This window comes from Temnothorax americanus, unplaced genomic scaffold (genome assembly GCF_048541705.1).
Source record: "Temnothorax americanus isolate GAGA-0224 unplaced genomic scaffold, ASM4854170v1 Scaffold10, whole genome shotgun sequence".
In the NCBI taxonomy this organism is placed as follows: domain Eukaryota; kingdom Metazoa; phylum Arthropoda; class Insecta; order Hymenoptera; family Formicidae; genus Temnothorax; species Temnothorax americanus.
The window spans coordinates 673,621-692,732 of NW_027509231.1; the positions used below are offsets into that span (position 1 = coordinate 673,621).

General features: G+C 41.7%; 1 protein-coding gene across 17 annotated transcripts in view; it reads right to left on the minus strand.

Annotated features, from left to right (window-relative positions):
- LOC143898905 (phosphatase and actin regulator 2) overlaps positions 1-19,112 on the minus strand; it is a 216,109-nt gene that overhangs the window by 6,676 nt on the left and 190,321 nt on the right. For 11 of the 17 annotated variants that reach the window (XM_077408775.1, XM_077408804.1, XM_077408795.1 and 8 more), the window contains 9 exons: positions 12,313-12,519; positions 10,120-10,341; positions 9,200-9,449; positions 6,384-6,416; positions 4,154-4,299; positions 1,592-1,772; positions 810-865; positions 470-573; positions 55-227 (listed from right to left, as the gene is read on the minus strand). In XM_077408775.1, the coding sequence (XP_077264901.1) occupies positions 55-227; positions 470-573; positions 810-865; positions 1,592-1,772; positions 4,154-4,299; positions 6,384-6,416; positions 9,200-9,449; positions 10,120-10,341; positions 12,313-12,519 (1,372 nt within the window). The remainder of the gene's footprint in view (positions 1-54; positions 228-469; positions 574-809; positions 866-1,591; positions 1,773-4,153; positions 4,300-6,383; positions 6,417-9,199; positions 9,450-10,119; positions 10,342-12,312; positions 12,520-19,112) is intronic. The other 6 variants (XM_077408733.1, XM_077408741.1, XM_077408786.1 and 3 more) reach the window with 6 other exon arrangements.

Here is a 19,112-nt window from a genome sequence, read left to right on the forward strand (position 1 = left end):
GCCAACTGTGCTTTTAAAGTGGTTCCGCTCTAAAATTCGTAGAGCGTCAAGTACCTGGTGAGGTGTCGGCTGTCCTCGTGAACGGCCATCTCCGAGCTCTTGAATTCGTTTAACTCTTTCCTAATAGCAGCCTTGTCCTTCGGAGTTAACCGTGTCCAAGGCTTGTCGGCTCTTCTGTCGTAATCGTGAGCCTGCGTTACCTCGATATAGTCGTTGAACCTGATGATCTGTGGAATGAAAGAGAACAGATAAGTATATTGGTTTTCGCTATTATAGCTTTATCATAAATTGCAAGACCCTTATCAGAAAGAAAATAACATCTGCGCAAAATGAAGCACGATAAAATATCAGTTGACCTTAAATTCGACAATGCATTTTTTGGTATAGTCAATTTCAAACTTAAAAAAAAATACAAGTTGCGCAACAAAAATTTCCGCAAAGATTTACGAAGGAACTTTTTTCGTTTTACTTTTTTCTCCTTAAGCTCTTCAACAGTCGGTCGGAAACTCAGCTTCCGCAGGAGATAGCGCTTCTTCTCTTCCTTCTGCTTCTTCTCCTCGGCGGGACTTTGTTCTGAAAAGCAGAAGAAAAAAGTAGAATTAGAATTTGACTCGCAATTCGATTTCGCAAAAGCGGAAAACATACTCGATTATAAACATTGTTATTCCGAATTAAAACGTAGATAAATTTTCTAAGAAAATTGAGTTAGTTTTCTTTTAAATTTAGCTTCAAAAATAACGTATCGATCTCGAAATTCTCAATCGTTGTTCATAATTAAAGGACTACGGAAACTAATAGAACAAACTTACTTTTCAAAATGTTCCTCTCCTCAAGTTCCTCCTGGGTCGGCCGCATGCTCAGCCGCCTGAAATGAAAATGGGACGAGAATCAATGCAAGTTCATCGGCCGCTTTAATCTTCCTTCGCGAGCGAGAGAGATATTCGAGGGAGAAAGCGAGGCATCCGCTTTGTGCAAACAATGTGATTCACCGCGAGACCACTCGTCCTATTATTCGCGCGTAATCTTTTCGAGAGACAGCTGTTATTTCAAGCTCGTTTTCACATGAGCCGGATCAGTCGTGACGAACTGACGTCGGTGAAAAAAGAAGGCGGAGAAGAAATGAATATCCCAGAAATTATATATACGCAATTCGATTATCACTGAAAAATGATTTTAATAATGAATTCTTTGACGAGGGAAGAATAACAGAGAAATTATCCGGATCGCGAATATTGAAGGCAAGAAGATAACGAAGCTTTAATATCGATATTATATCTCCTGACTGATTTTACACCGCTTTCATTACATCGCGCCAAGATATTTTACAGTAATTGTATTTTCATAATCAACTGCGTGACTATTCAAGTAAAAATTTGTACGATTTCCTAACTCACCAGAGAATCCCTCGATATTCCTTGAAGTAGATTGTTAGTTAAACGTAATTTTAAATTAGACGAAGAGGATTCGTTACGACGTGCCAATTTTCAACCATGACGAAAGCTTTTGACGAAAATAACAGACAAACGCGTATTCGAAATCCTCTTATTCATCACGACGCAGTCATGTGGACGCTATTTGACAATTCTCTCACCTGATAAGCTTGGCGCCAATGGCCTCTTTCGTCTCCTGCCTCTCATTGTCTGTCTGCAGCTGAAGGATGTTCCTGTTGATGAGCTCCTGTCTATCCGGCCTGAGGGCGAGTTTCAGAGAAAGCGATTCCTTGCGCGCGATCTTGGCTGCCAAACGGCCTGTCGAGACAGAAGGCGTCGAATCTGGATTTAGCTCGTTAATCTGCTTTTTTACTCGCCGTATATCGATGCACAGAAAAAAAAACCTCGCTTATTTATTACGATAAATCACGTTTCGCCGAAACTAACAAATGGAAATAAGTTAATTTCAAGATAATCATTTAACGTATTAAATGATTCCTTCTTTTTTATTTCGTACATCATGGATTTAAATTGATGGCATATAAAGTCTAGAGTGAATTTCGCACAGACGCCCATTGAAGTGCGCATCGATGTTATAATTAATTTCGCGTCCGATTGCACGTCACGATTGCTGATTAATTACTCTCCGCGATCAACGAGCAGCTGAAGCTGCGATGCAACAGCAGCGGGACGTGTTCGGCCGGCTCGATCGAGGCGCGGAGAATCGACGCCGTCGACGTGGTCCATATCGACGGCATCGTATCTCTCACTCTATCTCTCTTCTTCTACAAATGCGATTTCGAGGCGAAAAGCGCACGAAGCGTGTCCGAAGGGATCGGAATCGTCGCTTCGACGGTATTAATTACCGTCGGCCTTCGCACTGGCCGTTCTACATCGCGCGGTCTCGAAATTCGAACTTCGGGAACCATCGTTCGATCATTTCGCGAGAACAAATTCGAAACGAGCGGATGTATATGAATTGAGGAATCGACTAAAATCGAGAGAGCAACTTTACGATTGTTTACGCGTTTCAATAAAAATTTAGCGAGCAAAACTCTGCGTCGCGATGAAGCCGGACGGAAGAACGACTAGAAACTGAGCAACTTGCCAGCTGTTTTCGGGGATTAATATAAACCACCTCTTAAGCGGCAGCTTACACACACACACACACACACGCGCGCGCGCGCACGACCAAACGCAAGTATAATTCCCGTCACTGAAGAGACTGATTTAAAGTGTTGAGCAATCGCGCAGATGTATTGTGAGAAAATCAACGGAATGTTCTCGTGAGACGTTTAATCTGCGAGTGGTCGCGCTGTAAACGCTAAGCTCGGCAGAGAGATTATCCTCTTTCCACACGCCGATTATATAAATCCTCCCGTTATGAATAATTAATCATTTATGCTCAATTTCTTAAAGCAGAGGAGGAAATTAAGAAGTACGAGTAAAAAAGATCTTATAACACGAGGAATTAAAATTCGGTCTTAAACGTTTTAAACGTCTAAACGATTAAGCGAATTCCCTCTGTCCAGCCATTCAGTGCCATGAATTACAGATTCATTCAGCAAAGTGCTAAATGCAAAAGTATGAATCTTAAGTTCTTTGAGAAGAGCTTATATTGATTATTTGACGCCGTCACATCGAAGTTTCCACTTTCTTTCGAATTTTCTCAACCTCCGTAAATGTTCAAAACCCATCCGCCGAGTTTCCTTGAACTTCTTTTTTTTTTTTTTATTTCCATGTTCCACAAAGTTTTCCTGGCGCCTGCGATTGACTCAGCTTTTTTCCCCCAGCTATATCTTCGAGATTTAGAGCGGTCCGCCGCGTCTCTCTTTTATTGCTCGCGGGAGAACGTTATCGGGAATACACGAAGTGCGGGACTATTTATGAATTCGTTCGAAAGTCCATTCAACCGAATTCACGTCGGGAGTTTGAAACCTCATATCTCGATGGAAAATTGCATGAGCGGGGGCGTGAAATAAACATGGCCCTCGTATTCGCGTAACTGCATTCGTGACTGCGCATTTTTATCGCGATGCACACGGGTACGACGCGATTTAAGCTTCTGCTTGCGGCGGAATCTTGATACGAATCTTTGAGAGCCGCGGAGCATATTTATTTTCGCGAAAAACGATACCGAGAGTCTCATCGATCGGCACGATCGCCGCGACTGGTAGTTTTTCATCAACGAATGGAGCCGCGTGTCCATCAAAATTCCGCGGACCAACATGAAGTTACTATATCTGCCTAATTGATTGCCGAGAGGCAAGCACGTGCTCCCAAAAACATGCAGGAAAAATCGAATTGCAAAGTTCATTTCTGTTATTTACATTGATTATTGCGATATAAACTGTGCCACAATATTGCTCGCTTATTTATTATGTTCTCTGGTACATATTTTATGCAGTTTGCATAAAATTAAGTTAATTGGTATAGACTAATGATAATTAATATTTATTATTAATGATTAAGCATCAATTAAGCAAACATAAATAACTATTTCATTATAATTTTCAATATTTTAATTATAATTAATAATTATTTTAGAATCTGTGTGTGACACAAGATTGCCTTTCGATCGATGTGCGACCGTGTGATGGCAGAATAAACGGGATACGACAGTGACGATCTCGAATCTCGATCAGTGGGCGTTTTTGTGGGACGATTGCCGGACAATTCGCGGGTTAAATATTTAATAAAATTGATAACGGAGCGACTCTCACTTTTCTCGTCGTCGTAATCATCTCTGTAGAGGACTTGTCCGTCGCCGGAGTCGCCGTCCGCGTCTTCTCGGATGACGTAAGGCCTCGCGTTCTCCTTGTTCTCCAACGTGCAGGGTAGAGCGAGGCCGAATCTGACCGGTCGACTGCTGAAAGAACGAGGCACGGAGACGTGCGAGATCGTTAATACAGGGCACCGGTGGTATACGCAATCGCTGGTTGATGCTACGTTGAACCAATGTTCTACTCTACGGTGCTATACAAGAGAACGATATGCGAATGGGGTACATGCCGGGGCGAGGGAAGGAACGAGGGGAAAGATGCATAGTGGCGTGTGTGACACGTCGAGAACAACGGGGCACCCCATGTGAAACAAGACTCTCGCGCGTATTTCACCCGTCCACCCAAGTCCGACTGTTACTAAGTTCGACACGTTGAATGTTACTTTATTATTCGTATAATATCAGACGTCGCGTACGATCTAATGTCGACGTTGCAGAGAAATTTTATCGTCAAAATTTGCAACAAACGTGGAAAAATCCTAGACCGGACAGTAATTGCAATATGGAAATTATCGCGACTCGGCGCATTCAACGTGTTCGAACCCGCTGTTCTTGGATCGATCCGTAAAGCGTACTGCCTTGCCGATGCTGCTTGCATTGAGAATTTTTAGATTTAAACTTTGGAAGTTATCGCAAATTTTCCCCCAAGAATAGGAGGGGCGCTAGAAGATGGCAAATGTTTCACGAATATTTAACACGAGCGCTTCTTTTAGCTGTGTGCGCAGTGTTCTTGACAAGAACTTTTTTCCCCTCCTCGTGGCAGTTTATCGCGAGAATCTCTCATAATATTAGCATTTAATATTACAGTAACTTCCAAAATTTGTCGGGACTTTTAATCTTCTCTTTGTGTTGCGCTTCACGTTCCTGAGGATTATTAATAGTGCGAAATTATCGAGAATTTCGTGAAAGTCCAAACGTGAGGCACATTATAACCTGTGCAAATTATATCTTTGCTTTAACACTAAATTTATTATTATTATTATTTTTTTTTTCAAGCGGAGTGCGTGACGTCAGAAGCGAGGTGCCTCGGGTCAAATATTTTCAAAGTTAAAAAAGCCGGCGCGTATTAAAGCATCAAAGCTGCAATAATGTAATAATGAACAAAAGCTCCGGCAGTACTGTCGTTTCTTGTTGTAACGTGCTTAAGATTCGCGTAAAGCGATGTGAAATATATACATTTTAACTCAATATCAATAAGAAAACATTAACTTTTAAATAAGTAAATAAGTAAAATTCCCACAGATACGTACGGATCTTGGAAAGTAATCGACAAGTTAATACAATTTGTATTAATTAAAAATACTGGATAATATCTTGTTCGTAAGTTTTCCTCTGTTTTCTACAGAAACTGCGGCAGAGAACAAGTTACAGACAAGAATGTAATATTCATTATAGCAATCATAATTAATATAAGGCTTTATCTATCATCACATAGAACATATTTAAAGAGATCAGGTATATATCACAGAAATAATTATTAATATATAGAAAGGGCTACATGCTTTTTTTCGTATAACGGAATTAACAGGGACATATACGAAATACAATTGAAATAATCGGCGAACTTGAAAATACCGAAGATAAATACACCGAGAAAATCGGGGGAGAGGGAGAGGGAAGTCGTATACTCACAGAAACGGACTAGTTAACCGACACTTCCTCTCGTCGTAAATTGTCCCCGACTTACACAAATTGCGCAAGTCACTTCGCGAGCGATACCGTCGGCCGATGACGGATCGCGACTCGCGAGATCGATCGATCGCGCGAAAAAGGAAAATAACAAACTCGTCCCGTCTCTCGCGTGATATTCGACTCACGTGATGTGTCGTGCGTGATCGAATGATGCGACGTGACAAGCATAAGACGAGAGATTTTTCATGGGTTTCCCTAAGGTTTTCTCATGCTTAAAACGTCGGACGCGCATTGCCATGCTCACGGCGCTCGCGTGACTCGCGAAAGGAGTCACTGAGAAAGAGAGGAGGAGAGACTAGAACATCATGGTTCTCTCGCGATCAACCGCGCCGTAAGACACAGACGTAAAGACAATATACATAATACGCATGTACATATGTGTATATATATATATATATATATATATATATATATATATATATATACACATATATACCATCGGTTTGCACACATGCTTAGTTAGACCAATGCCCAATTACCATATTCTCATCCTAGGCCTCAACGGTGGCCTTCTGGTTAAGCATAAGAAAAATACGATCCTTTACTAGTGACTGACATGTTAATGACGGGTGCGCGAACATACATTCCATGAGTACTCGCCTAAGAGAGCGTACGTCTCTTCAATAATCCCGTTTCGCATTTCATCGTAACGTTGACAGATAACGCTTAATATGTTGTTTGCCCAACCATTTGTATGGCTCTTATCGTGTACGCCATAGCAGAATTTTCATTATCATAAATATAAAATGATAAACTATTGTCAATATCAATAAATAAGACTTTATCTTCGGATAGTATAAATTCAATATTTTTTACTTTACATTGTTACCTAGCTATTTATGTCATTCAAAATTATTATATATATCAACTACTAGTATTCATTTTTTATAAGTGGTAAAAAAAATTGATAACTAATCACAGTAATTACCAGAACGTTAATGAAAAGTCGAGCACTGATTACGGATGACCACTGTGGCAGTCAACAAGTTAATATTCTAGAAGCCTAATAACTGTACACTTAATATGCTTAAAGCCATCTTAATACCAAATTATATTTTAAATGAGACTTGCTATTGTATAAATTTGGATTGACGTCGTTCAAGAAATTTATTCACTCGGGCAGTTGACGTAAGCTGCAAACTACAAGCAACGAGACGGGAAATTAAAAGACTACGTTCGGAAAAAATTAGGGCTCTTCGACGTCTGCTTTTTAAACTTTTCATCAAGGCCGAGCGTATAATAATACCACGAGCAGTGCACTCGAAGCCTGCTTGTATATAGATCCGATGGTTTCGATATCAAACCAGAGAGACCCGCGAGAAAGCGCCGCGGGCTTTTGAGAATAGAAGCGATTTTTAATTAAAAAGTCGTCGACGTAGGAAGCGAATTATCCCGGCGAATTTGTGCCGGGTGCCAGAGTCTCGAAGAGCCCGATTCTTACGGCGAGTTTCGAGTTTCGGTGCGAAGCGTTCGAAAAAAATTCACGAATATACCTTCGGCGCTTTGCATTCGTTGCTTTTTTTGTTTCTTCTAAATGCTGTCACGAGACCCGTGTGAAGTTAGCCCCCCAACTTTAAAAAAAATTAATTTTTTTTAGCTCATTTGATTGCTCATCGTTTGCACATGTATGCACATTTTGAATTTTTGTTTGCACACTTCTAGTAAAAAAGTTATTAACAAAACAATTTTGGGGGGGCCAACTTCACATTAGCCCCCCAACTACGAGCAAATTAGATCCAAATAGTCTTAATCGATAGATTTTCGTTTGCACATTTCGAAACAGGTCGATTTTTCGTTTGCACACCCTTGGTTAAACAGTTATTAACAATTAAAGTTTCGAAAACGGTCAATGTCAGTAGATATGTTCGATACACGGATACTGTGTTTAAAATGGTATTAATCGGTAGATTTTCGTTTGCACATTTCAAAACAGGTCAATTTTTCGTTTGCACACCCTTGGTTTAAAAGTTATTAACAATTAAAATTTCGAAAACGGTCAATGTCAGTAGATAAGTTCGATACACGTATACTGTGTTTAAAATGGCATTAATCGATAGATTTTCGTTTGCACATTTCGAAACAGATCGATTTTTCGTTTGCACACTCTTGGTTTAAAAGTTATTAACAATTAAAATTTCGAAAACGGTCAATGTCAGTAGATAAGTTCGATACACGTATACTGTGTTTAAAATGGCATTAATCGATAGATTTTCGTTTGCACATTTCGAAACAGATCGATTTTTCGTTTGCACACCCTTGGTTTAAAAGTTATTAACAATTAAAATTTCGAAAACGGTCAATGTCAGTAGATATGTTCGATACACGGTTACTGTGTTTAAAATGGTATTAATCGATAGATTTTCGTTTGCACATTTCGAAACAGTTCGATTTTTCGTTTGCACACCCTTGGTTTAAAAGTTATTAACAATTAAAATTTCGAAAACGATCAAAAATCAACCTGTTTCGAAATGTGCAAACGAAAATCTATCGATTAATGCCATTTTAAACACAGTATACGTGTATCGAACTTATCTACTGACATTGACCGTTTTTGAAATTTTAATTGTTAATAACTTTTAAACCAAGGGTGTGCAAACGAAAAATCGACCTGTTTCGAAATGTGCAAACGAAAATCTATCGATTAAGACTATTTGGATCTAATTTGCTCGTAGTTGGGGGGCTAATGTGAAGTTGGCCTTCCCAAAATTGTTTTGTTAATAACTTTTTTACTAGAAGTGTGCAAACGAAAATTCGAAATGTGCATACATGTGCAAACGATGAGCAATCAAATTAGCTAAAAAAAATCAATTTTTTTTAAAGTTGGGGTTAACTTCACACGGGTTGTCACGAGTCCGTTGCAAAGTGTTAGTTCAAAGTGATACGATCTACGAGCTACTTTTACGATTCCAATAATTTAGTGATGCGTTACGACAAAGACGATGCATTTTCCTATCAGAAGTTTTAAATCTTTAATGCAAAGATGAGTTAAAAATAATTGTTTTCAAGTATGAAATAATCTCACAAATTTTGGACTTTCTTCATTCTTATATATTCTTTTAGCCAAAAAAAGATTTTAATAAAAATGTACAGTCGCGTTACATTTTTTATCATTAATTTATCACGAATTATATAAACGGTATTTTGTGACTTCCTTCTTTACCGGATACTTTGGACCAACGTGAGTAATTTTAATAGTTCGGATCTCCGATTTACCTTCCCGAACGCTTCCGCAGCGATGGATATATTCGAGCAAATTGTGTAAAGAGATTTCTGCGAACCGCAGGAGGGCACTAACTTGAACGAGGCGTGGAGCTCCTGGCGAAGCGTCAGCGGCCTGTTCTCCTGCGTCGGCGTGTTCTGCGGCGTGCCGGGTCCGCTTCCGGAGCCCCGTTTCTTCAGCACGCTCTTCAGCGGTACCGCGTGGAACTTAGGTTCCTTCGCCGGTATCTCTTCAACGCGAGACGTGTCGATCGCCGGATCTGGCTGCGACACCCTGAAGGCGTACATATTGTCGTCCTCCTCCTCCACATCGACGTCCTCTTCATCTATCGGAGCAAGCGGCAAGAAAACTCGCAATCACTTCACGATTTATATGTGGAAATTAAACAGCTTCGAGCTTGCACGCAAAAAGATCGAATGACTATTTCGTCGTTTGTTAAAGCTCGGAAAATTTAAAGAAATATATTTAAAACAAACTCAGTGATTTGTGCATAATAAATAAATGCATTATATGAACATGTAGACGTGTCGATTGCTTCAGATTCATATAATTACGCGCTATGTTGAGATTAATTTATGGATATTCAATAACATAATCATTACAATTGATAGTCAATAACTAATAACGCATCACGGAGGCAAGTGCACCAACACAACCGGAAATTGCGGTCATCAATTAGCGCAGAGCGATGATTAAATTCTCAGTAATGAGATAAACAGTATTAAACAATTTCATAATGATATGCATCGTTACCGTATAATTTTATAACTTTATATCGCGATATTGAAAATCAGACTAACATCAGAAACGGCAGGAATAACACGTGTTACTGCTTATACGGAACGTCGGTCATCAATTTATCGGTCATCTTAGAACCGTGCCAACAGAGCAGACTCTAATAAGCGACGAAGGGGTTCTGTCGTGTGACTAATCGCTCCAATTAATTGCTCCAATACTCTTCTCTTCCGCGGCATTTAATGTTTCGTTACACTTACCCTCGTCCTCGCAGTCCGAGACCGGGATTTGCCGTTGTCTCGCCAGTAAAGTAGGACTCGGGGAGCTGAACATGGGCGGGGGTGGTATAGGGCCGATTTCACTCAAAGGAATCGGCGGTTCTGGGAGCTCCGACAGCATCAGGGTATTCTGAGGCGGTAATGGATAACACCTCTCGATTACCTGCTGATTGTCGGCGCTCTGATCCAGCACCCCCTTGTCCACTGGAAACAGAAAGAAAAACAAGGCTTGTAATATCACGAGATATCGAGCTAATCGTACATCTAGACATGCCATTATTGTGCTAATTAATTTTATTCCGTCCAAGTTGCCTAAAAACCGCCGCATTCAATGCGATCGAAAGAGGCACGGCGCTCGGTCCCATAAAGTTGCATCGAAGCCAGTTGTTGCGAGAAACGTGATTCATCTCGCGGTGACAGAAGCAACAATATCTTGGCAAACGAACGAATGCCACGAGCTCATGCTCGTTGCAGCTGCTAGATGAGAAACTTGCGAAACACCGTTTGCCGCCGGCTTCGCCGAATTTATTTATTATTAAATCCCGTTGCCGTCGCGTCCGGAACGCCGGGCGGAATTTTTAATTTGGCGCTGCCGCGCTTAACGGCTCGCGACTGCGGGGCGTTTTTTTTTATTTTAGAAATTTCTCATAAAGTCCGGCGTATTTTTCATGAATAACGACCCGTCGTTATACTCACGACCAGTATCGGTTGGAATGTTAAACAAGTCGGTGGATGCGCGCGCTCTCGCGCTGCTGGCCATTTGATAATGTCGCGCATCTAAATTCTGACACAAAAGGACGAAGTTCCAGGCGGTTTACCAGGCGAGATACTTCGGCTACCACGCATTCCCCGGGGATCGTCCAGCCGTGTTTGATCACACATATTTGATTCCAGCCCGGTCGAAATTTATCGCGAAAATTTTAGGCAACGTACGGGCCACGTTATCGTGCGAGTTTACGCTGTGCGTGTCAGCGCGATTAATCTCAAATTTATTTGAATAAATGTATTTTCTGGGCATGCACGCCGTTATTAGCTTTTTGAAAACGTAACGCTGCAGATAACAGCGATCTGATCCCTCTCGCAGAAATTTTCTTCAGCATTTTATTTCTCTGAAAAAGAATTTTATTTTCTCTTCTTTCAAAAAAATATGGAGACGAAAAAGAACAGATACAAAACTGCTTAAATGTTATTCTAAATATTATGTTCTTGACATTGTATTCTAAAACGTATCGTTTAGGAGTACTAATTAAACAAGCCGAAGTGCTAATAAAAATTTCAATATGTAGATGAAATGATACATACGGTACCGATGAAATGTAAAGATCGAAGAATTATAGGTTTTATTATATTTCAATACTATTGTAACCAATTCGGGAATATAATAAATTTATAATAAGAGATAGACACGGCTCTCGTATAATACATAAGCTCGTCTGCTATCTTTTTGCTTCCCAATTTCCAAAAAACGTGAAAAGTATGTAAATAACATCGAGCGTCGTCAAAGAGGCAACTAAATCTAATAAAGGCGCTTTCTGCATCGTGTTTATTCGACAATAATTACATTCGTGTAGCACGAATTCGCGGAAAGCGAGAACCCATCGCTCTTCGTCGAGTTAGCGCATAATAAGGAGATGTTATTATGGCTTATAAACTGATAACCCTCAGGATGAAGAGAAAATTTGAAAGTTTCTACAAGTTGCGCAACGATAGCTGCATAACGAATATAAATCCAAGTTTATATTGGCTGATGCACCTGTGAATCTTTTATATGCCGAAAAAGTTCAAGTTTTTAAAGTAATTACAGATCTATATAGATCAGAATTACGCGAGGAAAATATGTGAGGGAAAAATATAAGATATAGTTCGGACAACATAAACGCTGAGTTACATAATCCATAAAATTAATTATTATATATACGACAGCATTTGTTAAATATATTACATATATGTTTCGTGTATATGTCTTACTTCAAATATTATTTTAATTTCCTACTAAAGGAAATTATTTAAAAGACATATTTTTAGTAAGTTTTTTGGTCCTTTTTGGACCAAACTTTCCCTCCCTCTCTTCGATTTCGCCGAACTTTTCTCTGAGCGACGACGACACGCGACACGCGACACGCGACACGCGACACGCATATCGATATGCTCGCCAGTTTGCGAGTGTGTACTCACTGTCGAACAAGATCAGCCTCCTGGCTATCACCCTGGGGTCGAGGGTGTTTGGCCTGTTCGGCTTTTGCTGGTTCCCGGCATCCGGAGCCGGGCCCGGGACCGGCACCGCCGAGCCGGTCGTTGCCGTGCCCAAATTGGCGGCCTGCGGCTCGCCATTCGGCGATATCGCGCCATTCGCATTCTGTTCAGTCTTTTCCTTCTTCGGCTCTGCAACAGAAAAAAAAGTTCGACACCGGTCAGAACCGTGGCGGGATATATGCGTCGTCAAAGAGGAGGATTAGACTTGCTGGCTCGCCGATTTCTCGTCCTCGCGAATTTTCGAGTTGAACGACGCGCGCTCGCTCAGAGAAAAGTTCTATCAAATTATCCACAAAAAAACATGTGGAACTCACACGTAGCCCGATCATTCTATCGTGAAACGCTGCGATTACTTTGGCGATGGTTTTCGATCGATGTATTCGCCGAGACGACTTATCGGCTTACTCGGTGCGTTGCGGTTGCATAGATGGGACAACATAATCCGTTAAGTCACTTCTTTGATTAAAGGCGACGCTGCGGATATATTTAAACCGCTTATAAAAGCAAGTACGTTCGTTTACGTAACGTTAAGTAATCGTGTCTTGCAATTATGGAAATTTATTAAAAATTAAACGATGCGGCAAAAACCAATTAAATCAGGTTGTTCATTACACGTTCTATGTTAACTACATTTTCAATTACAAGCCTTTGGTACCAATAATGAATTTTGTGAACCTGTTGTTAATAATCAACATTATTTGTTCATTAATTAGCGTCTGTATGACCACAGGAAAGGAAAAACCGGGTCACGGCAAAACTCGCCGACGCCGCTCGGCTAGCCGAGCACGCAGAGGCCTTCGGATTACGTTTGTCTTCACCCGGTAACGGACACTCCGCTGACTGGTTGTCGACGAAAATCTGTCCGAACGTTGCGAAAGTTCGACATACGCACCGTGATGGCATCGTGACATCCGCCATAAAAAGGATACGTCGATTTCCAGAACGGACACATTGTATACGAAGCGAAACGAAAAGCTTCTCGTGTGCGCATACGCTATTGACTGCTGACTGTCGATTTCGGAAATCCGTTGTTAGATTTCGAGAAGTTGACACATTCCCAATTCGGCAACGATTAAACGCAGCGCGAAGTCTTCGAAAATTCTCTTTGTACGGTGTTACGTGCGCATATCGATAAATCAATCGGCGATTTTCGAAAGGGAGGAGGAATACTCTGCAATCAGAGTATTTTCTGACATTAATGATGGACCGTGCATTTCGCCCGTGGCTAGATCTACCGCATCTCTCCGTATTACATCGTGAAATTATTTAAAGGAATGTCAGTTGAAATACTGACTCGTGTCGCCCGATTAGTTTTTTTACATACATTTTAATTAATTATTGGATAAAACTCGAAAGATTCATTAATTTCGAAGCGACATACGTGATCTCGTTTAATTAATATGTCAATTAATTTCAGCAATTATGAAAAATTACGACTGAAAATGTCAACGAGAAGATAAAATATAGCGGTAGCTTGTTTTCTTATTAAATTTCCCGCTACATGAAACTTATTATCGAGAATTTACAATGTATAATTTAATAAACTACCGATATGTCACTATATTTAATCCTTTCGTATAATCTCTTTTTATAAAATACATATATACTTTATGTAGACACAGCCTTCGTTTTCACAAAAACACCGTAATGTTTAAAATCGTAGTTACATAAAATTTAACGACAAACATCATCGGAATTATCGAGATAGATGAAAGTACTGAATACGACAACGTGCGTCATTGAGTGCTAATATCAAAGAGATAATAAACCCGCAGAGAGAGCGGTCAAAGGACGAGGACAGGGACAATCCTGCTTAATGACGAAAATGAAATGCTATTCCAAATATACTGCCGAATATAGCGCGCGGACCGAGATGGGGTCGAGAGGGCCACAAAAATACGATATCGATTCACAGGAATTACGTGTCACGGATGCGTGTATATACGTGCTAATGTTGAATTTAAGATCAAACGTATTAATATCTACAATTGAAACCGACTCTCCCGATCGATCTCGCCTCAAACAAAATTAAAGCGGCACGATTGATTTTCCTCTGCAAGAGTATGCGCAGTTTCTCCTCATGTTTAGCGGCTCTTTTACACCACAAAGGCTAAATAACGGGATGCCAGAGAGCGAAGTTGAGTTACTACGGGTCGTCGATAAATATTACGCGGGTGTCGTGAATACTGTATAAAAGGAGGAAGAGGACAGTCGCGGGAGAATAGAGATGAGAAATTGACGGTCTCAGTTTCCGAAAGAATACACCTTGCCCCCGCTCGCTCGCGCGATAAAGATCGATTCGATTTTGCCGGGTTTTATACACGTCCCGGAAGCTCCGCCGACGCGTCGCGTCTTTGGGAAATCGCCAAAGGAATCTTGAAGGCATGACGAGCAGGCGTCGGTTCTTTCGACACGCTACTAATAACATCAAAACAACATATAGCACACTGCAAGAGCGAGCCACTCTGCAGTTCGCCTGTTCTAGAGCTATTATAACTTAATTACCGAAAGAGAGATTCGATGTTTTGAATTTATTAATTATGCACTGTCTTATATTGCCACGATATTAGAATAAAGTAAGTACTCATATAACTTGTCCAAAAATTTGAGTTTTTAATCATTAGCGTCTTTAACATTTTAATTAGCATTTTCAAAACTTTCTGTTGAATTTTTGACAACTGCGTTTAAGGTCAAGAAATCATTAATCTTAATTACGCTTGAATTATGCTCTTTCATAAGTTTTCCGAAATAAATACCAGATTCTCGTTTAATAAAAAGAACGGGTTAATATCAGCTCACGCTCTCGTAATTTAGATTGAAGGGTCGATTGAGCGGCGTTCGCGCAGTTAGCCCACGCGTGCCCATTCGCTTACTGCGCCAGTTGAGATGGACAATACGGCCCATGAGTGATTAACGCGACCGCGACTCGCGGCTTTAGGTTCGGCGTCCGGCTAAATGCCGCGACGAGTTTCACAATTAGTCTGCCGAGAGTCCCGCGCGTCACGTGATCGCCGCTGCCCGTTTTACTTGAGACGAATGACGCGACCCATCGGTGACTAATGTTCTGGACTCGCCGACTCGGCAGTCAAGCTCAAGTTCGAGCGCGAATGTGTTCTACATCCGACGCGTCGCGGGGCTCACACGAGACTGACCGCGAGCCAGAAGCTGTTAGGTTCGTGGATACGGACGAAAATAGATGAATGACTTCGCCGCGAGGCCAGAGTGGGCCACAATACGCGCGGTGACCTTCCATCTAATGTCATCACAGAGGCCGTTTTGCGTTCGATACATTTTCGAACGACCAACATTCCGCGCATTACTCTATCATATCTGTATTGAAATTCTACGAGTTTTCCATTTATAGTCAGCCGAGAAAATGATTTGGCAAACGTCGGGTAAACAATACGCGGAGAAAGCGCACAAGCGGTGTGTCATCGCGATTTCGAGGCAACTCCGCGCGACGACACAACCCCCCGATCAGGATTATCCTTAATTCGTGGTAGCCAACACGGAACCGGACGAACTTCCACGCGGGAGAACTTCTCTGCCAAGTGCACGTACACATGATGGTGCGTCGAAGTTCAACCGTGTACCGATACGCGCATATACACATCGACCGCGTCTCGGCGGTCCTGCCAAGCGCACGCACTATCGCTCTCACTCGCGGGAGAACTTCGGCCGGTCCCATGACGACCGATGCATCTGGAGGTCCAACGAAGCAACGAAGGCATCGTCGTTCTATGAATAGAACGCACGATGCCATATATTCTTGGCAATATTCCCGTTACGTGGCGTTACGTTTGAGGAATTTCGGTTAACGGCGAAAGCCCGCATCGCGTCGCGGCCGCGCGAGCGTCAAAAAAACTGGAGCACGATACATGAAACCGACGCGATTTCCGCGGCTGCCGGCACGTGACAGGTCATGGGAATAATGCGGATCGATCGCGAATATTTTTTCCTCGAAGTTGCCTGAGAATTGCATATTTGCTAATTAAATAACAGGTAAAATAAGCATAAAAAGTAAAATACTTTTTACTCCTCTCCGAATAAAAATTTAATATTCGAAGAGATAAATTTTACTCGGAGAAAGATAATTTAGTTGAATATTTAATTAAGATTTAATTGACATTTGAGAAACGCGGATTGCTATTGTTTGTTTCGACGAAATATATATTTACACAAAATCGCGCTGCCTAAAGCAATGGCATTGTTTATAGAGCGTGAAACGCCACATGTGCCAGATTTTTAGAGCCAGTGGGCTTCGACCGTGACATACATATGTATATAGCGCATTCGAGACAAATACCAGAATCTTGTCACGGCCAATGGAATTTTTATTCAAACGATTTCGTGCGATTTCGGAGCGTCTTTCTCACTTCGATACAATCGCAATGTATTCCAAACGTACTCCGAAGAATTATATTTCTCGCGGATGTTGCCGCGCTCCTCGACTTGTGACCCGCACGACAAAGTGCAATTGTATTATAATATTTCAAAGGGTTAAGCGCTATTCGAAACGTCCTATATCACGCCCTTGGCACCTCTTTGCACGGCGTGGCGTTGCACTTGAAACGTCGTACGCGAGGAACGCATAAACCTTGTCGCGGTCGCTGCGCATCACGAAAGCTTCTCCACGGCGTCTTTGCCGCGGCAGCAGCGCGGCGCGGCGCGGCACAGCCGGGGCTGTTTGGCTAACAAACGAGAGAAATAAATTACACCGTATACCAGCGACGGGCTGCATAATGAAGAGGGATCCGTCTCGCGCGCCCGAGTGCGCGAGCGAGAAACAAAAGAGACGTACGCTTTCATTTGTCTGGTACATATTGTGGAGGTACGCGGCGCATATATATATATATATACCGCGCGTAATAGTAAAGTGCCAGACGATGGACGAGAGCTCAATGTTAATTGCTTAAGTTTTGCGATACGGAGAAGAAGGAGAAGAATGTTCTCTCTAGTGGAAACCTCAGGAGAGATCTTGTTCGGGTAACTCTCCGTTGTTGCGACTTGGCTCTCCACATTTCGCACGCTTCAGATTCAATGATAGAGATCTCGTTACCCACGTTCGAACGAATGAATGACGTGTCTCTCTACGGTACTTAACTTGTTACCGCGAGTTAGTATGAATCGTCGTTCGCCAGTAGAAAACCGGTCGACGAGAAGTGACGTTTCGGGAACGCGAGCGGAACGTGACTTGTTACAGGGATGTGCGACCGCGACGTCAACAACGGACGTACGTTGATATTTTCGTGGCTCGTCAGGACAACGGCGTCGCGGCTGAAGATATTTGCGTAACCAGGCATCGTAGGTCCGTGACATCATCGTTCAGCGTGTGTTATTACGTAGAAACTTTAAGAACGGCAGGTTTCACGCTCGGGGAGACAGGCGGGGTTATTTATAAGGGGCGTCGTGTGCAAGAAAACCATTTTTCTTTTCCGAGCGCGACGCTTCTAGCGCAAACTCTCGCACGGCTGGGAAATCGGTTGCTTATATAGTGCGCTTCGACAGACGGACGGGTATTTGGTCGCGGAACATTCCGTACGTGCGCATTCCGCTTAACGCGCTGTTACCCGATAAGATGGAATCCGCCGTGCGGATACCGGCCAATTCCGTTTTACGGATATGTTTTGCTTCCTGCCTACGCGCTAGAAATAGAAAACTTGGCAGAAATAGAAAACCGCGGTTTCGAAATCCGATAAAAGATATATGAGTTAATCAGTTAATGAAAAGAAAACAATGTTACAGAGAAATTCACGTGTGTAATACAAAGAAATGTATGTATAAAAAGTCGCACATGTATTACATGTACTTAATTTAGATATAATACATCATATACTGCTATACTTTAAAGGTGATCAAGTCATTTCTGTCCACAAAATAATATCGCGTGCGTAATAGAGAAACATATGTATATATGTAAAAAATTTATGCACATATATATATATTATGTATTCTTAATTTAAATATAATATATTAAATGGTCTTATTTTGAATGTGATTAAATAATTTCTGTTTGCAAGGTGGTATCAAATATTCACGAGGAAAGTTCTTGGATCTCTCTGTTTCTCGAGTTGGGGTCCCTCGGAGATAAGAATAACTTTTGTTTCGCCGTCCGTTTGCTTCTTTGTTCTTTGTAGTGTATAATTGAGCATATAGTGGGCGAGCTCCTAGGAGGAGTCTTGTGTCTTCTATCGGGAGACGATGTTGCGCACGAGGGAGCACAATCGTTATTCGTTGCTAGTTTTATCCGGGCCATAATACTGAACTGCAGATTCGCGTCGTTGAGTCGACGACGCGTGCGATAAAGGTTGACGTCATGTTGGTGGAAGGAAGCATTGTTTACGGAACCGCTCGAGTTTGGAGAACACTTCAACGTTTCCATCCGATCTCATCCTTCCACTCGTGCAATCCTAACTTCCTCAGTCCTCCGGACACGGTAGAGTCTGGAATTCCAGTTATAGCGACTTTGCCGAGAAAAGAAGTTTCTCTAATCGCTTTCGACCAGCTGCTTCCGAAGTGCTCTTAGACTATGTCCTATTATACCCGCACTACCCGCAGTCATGCGGTTTCGCGCACCTAATCCTTCATTTACCGCCGGCGCAAGCTGTATACCAATTAGTATTAATCTAGGCTAATTACATTTTCTGTTCAAATTAATAACGTAAAATAATTCGCCATTCTTAACTCCAGTTGCCAAATGGCGTTCAATATATATTTCTTGA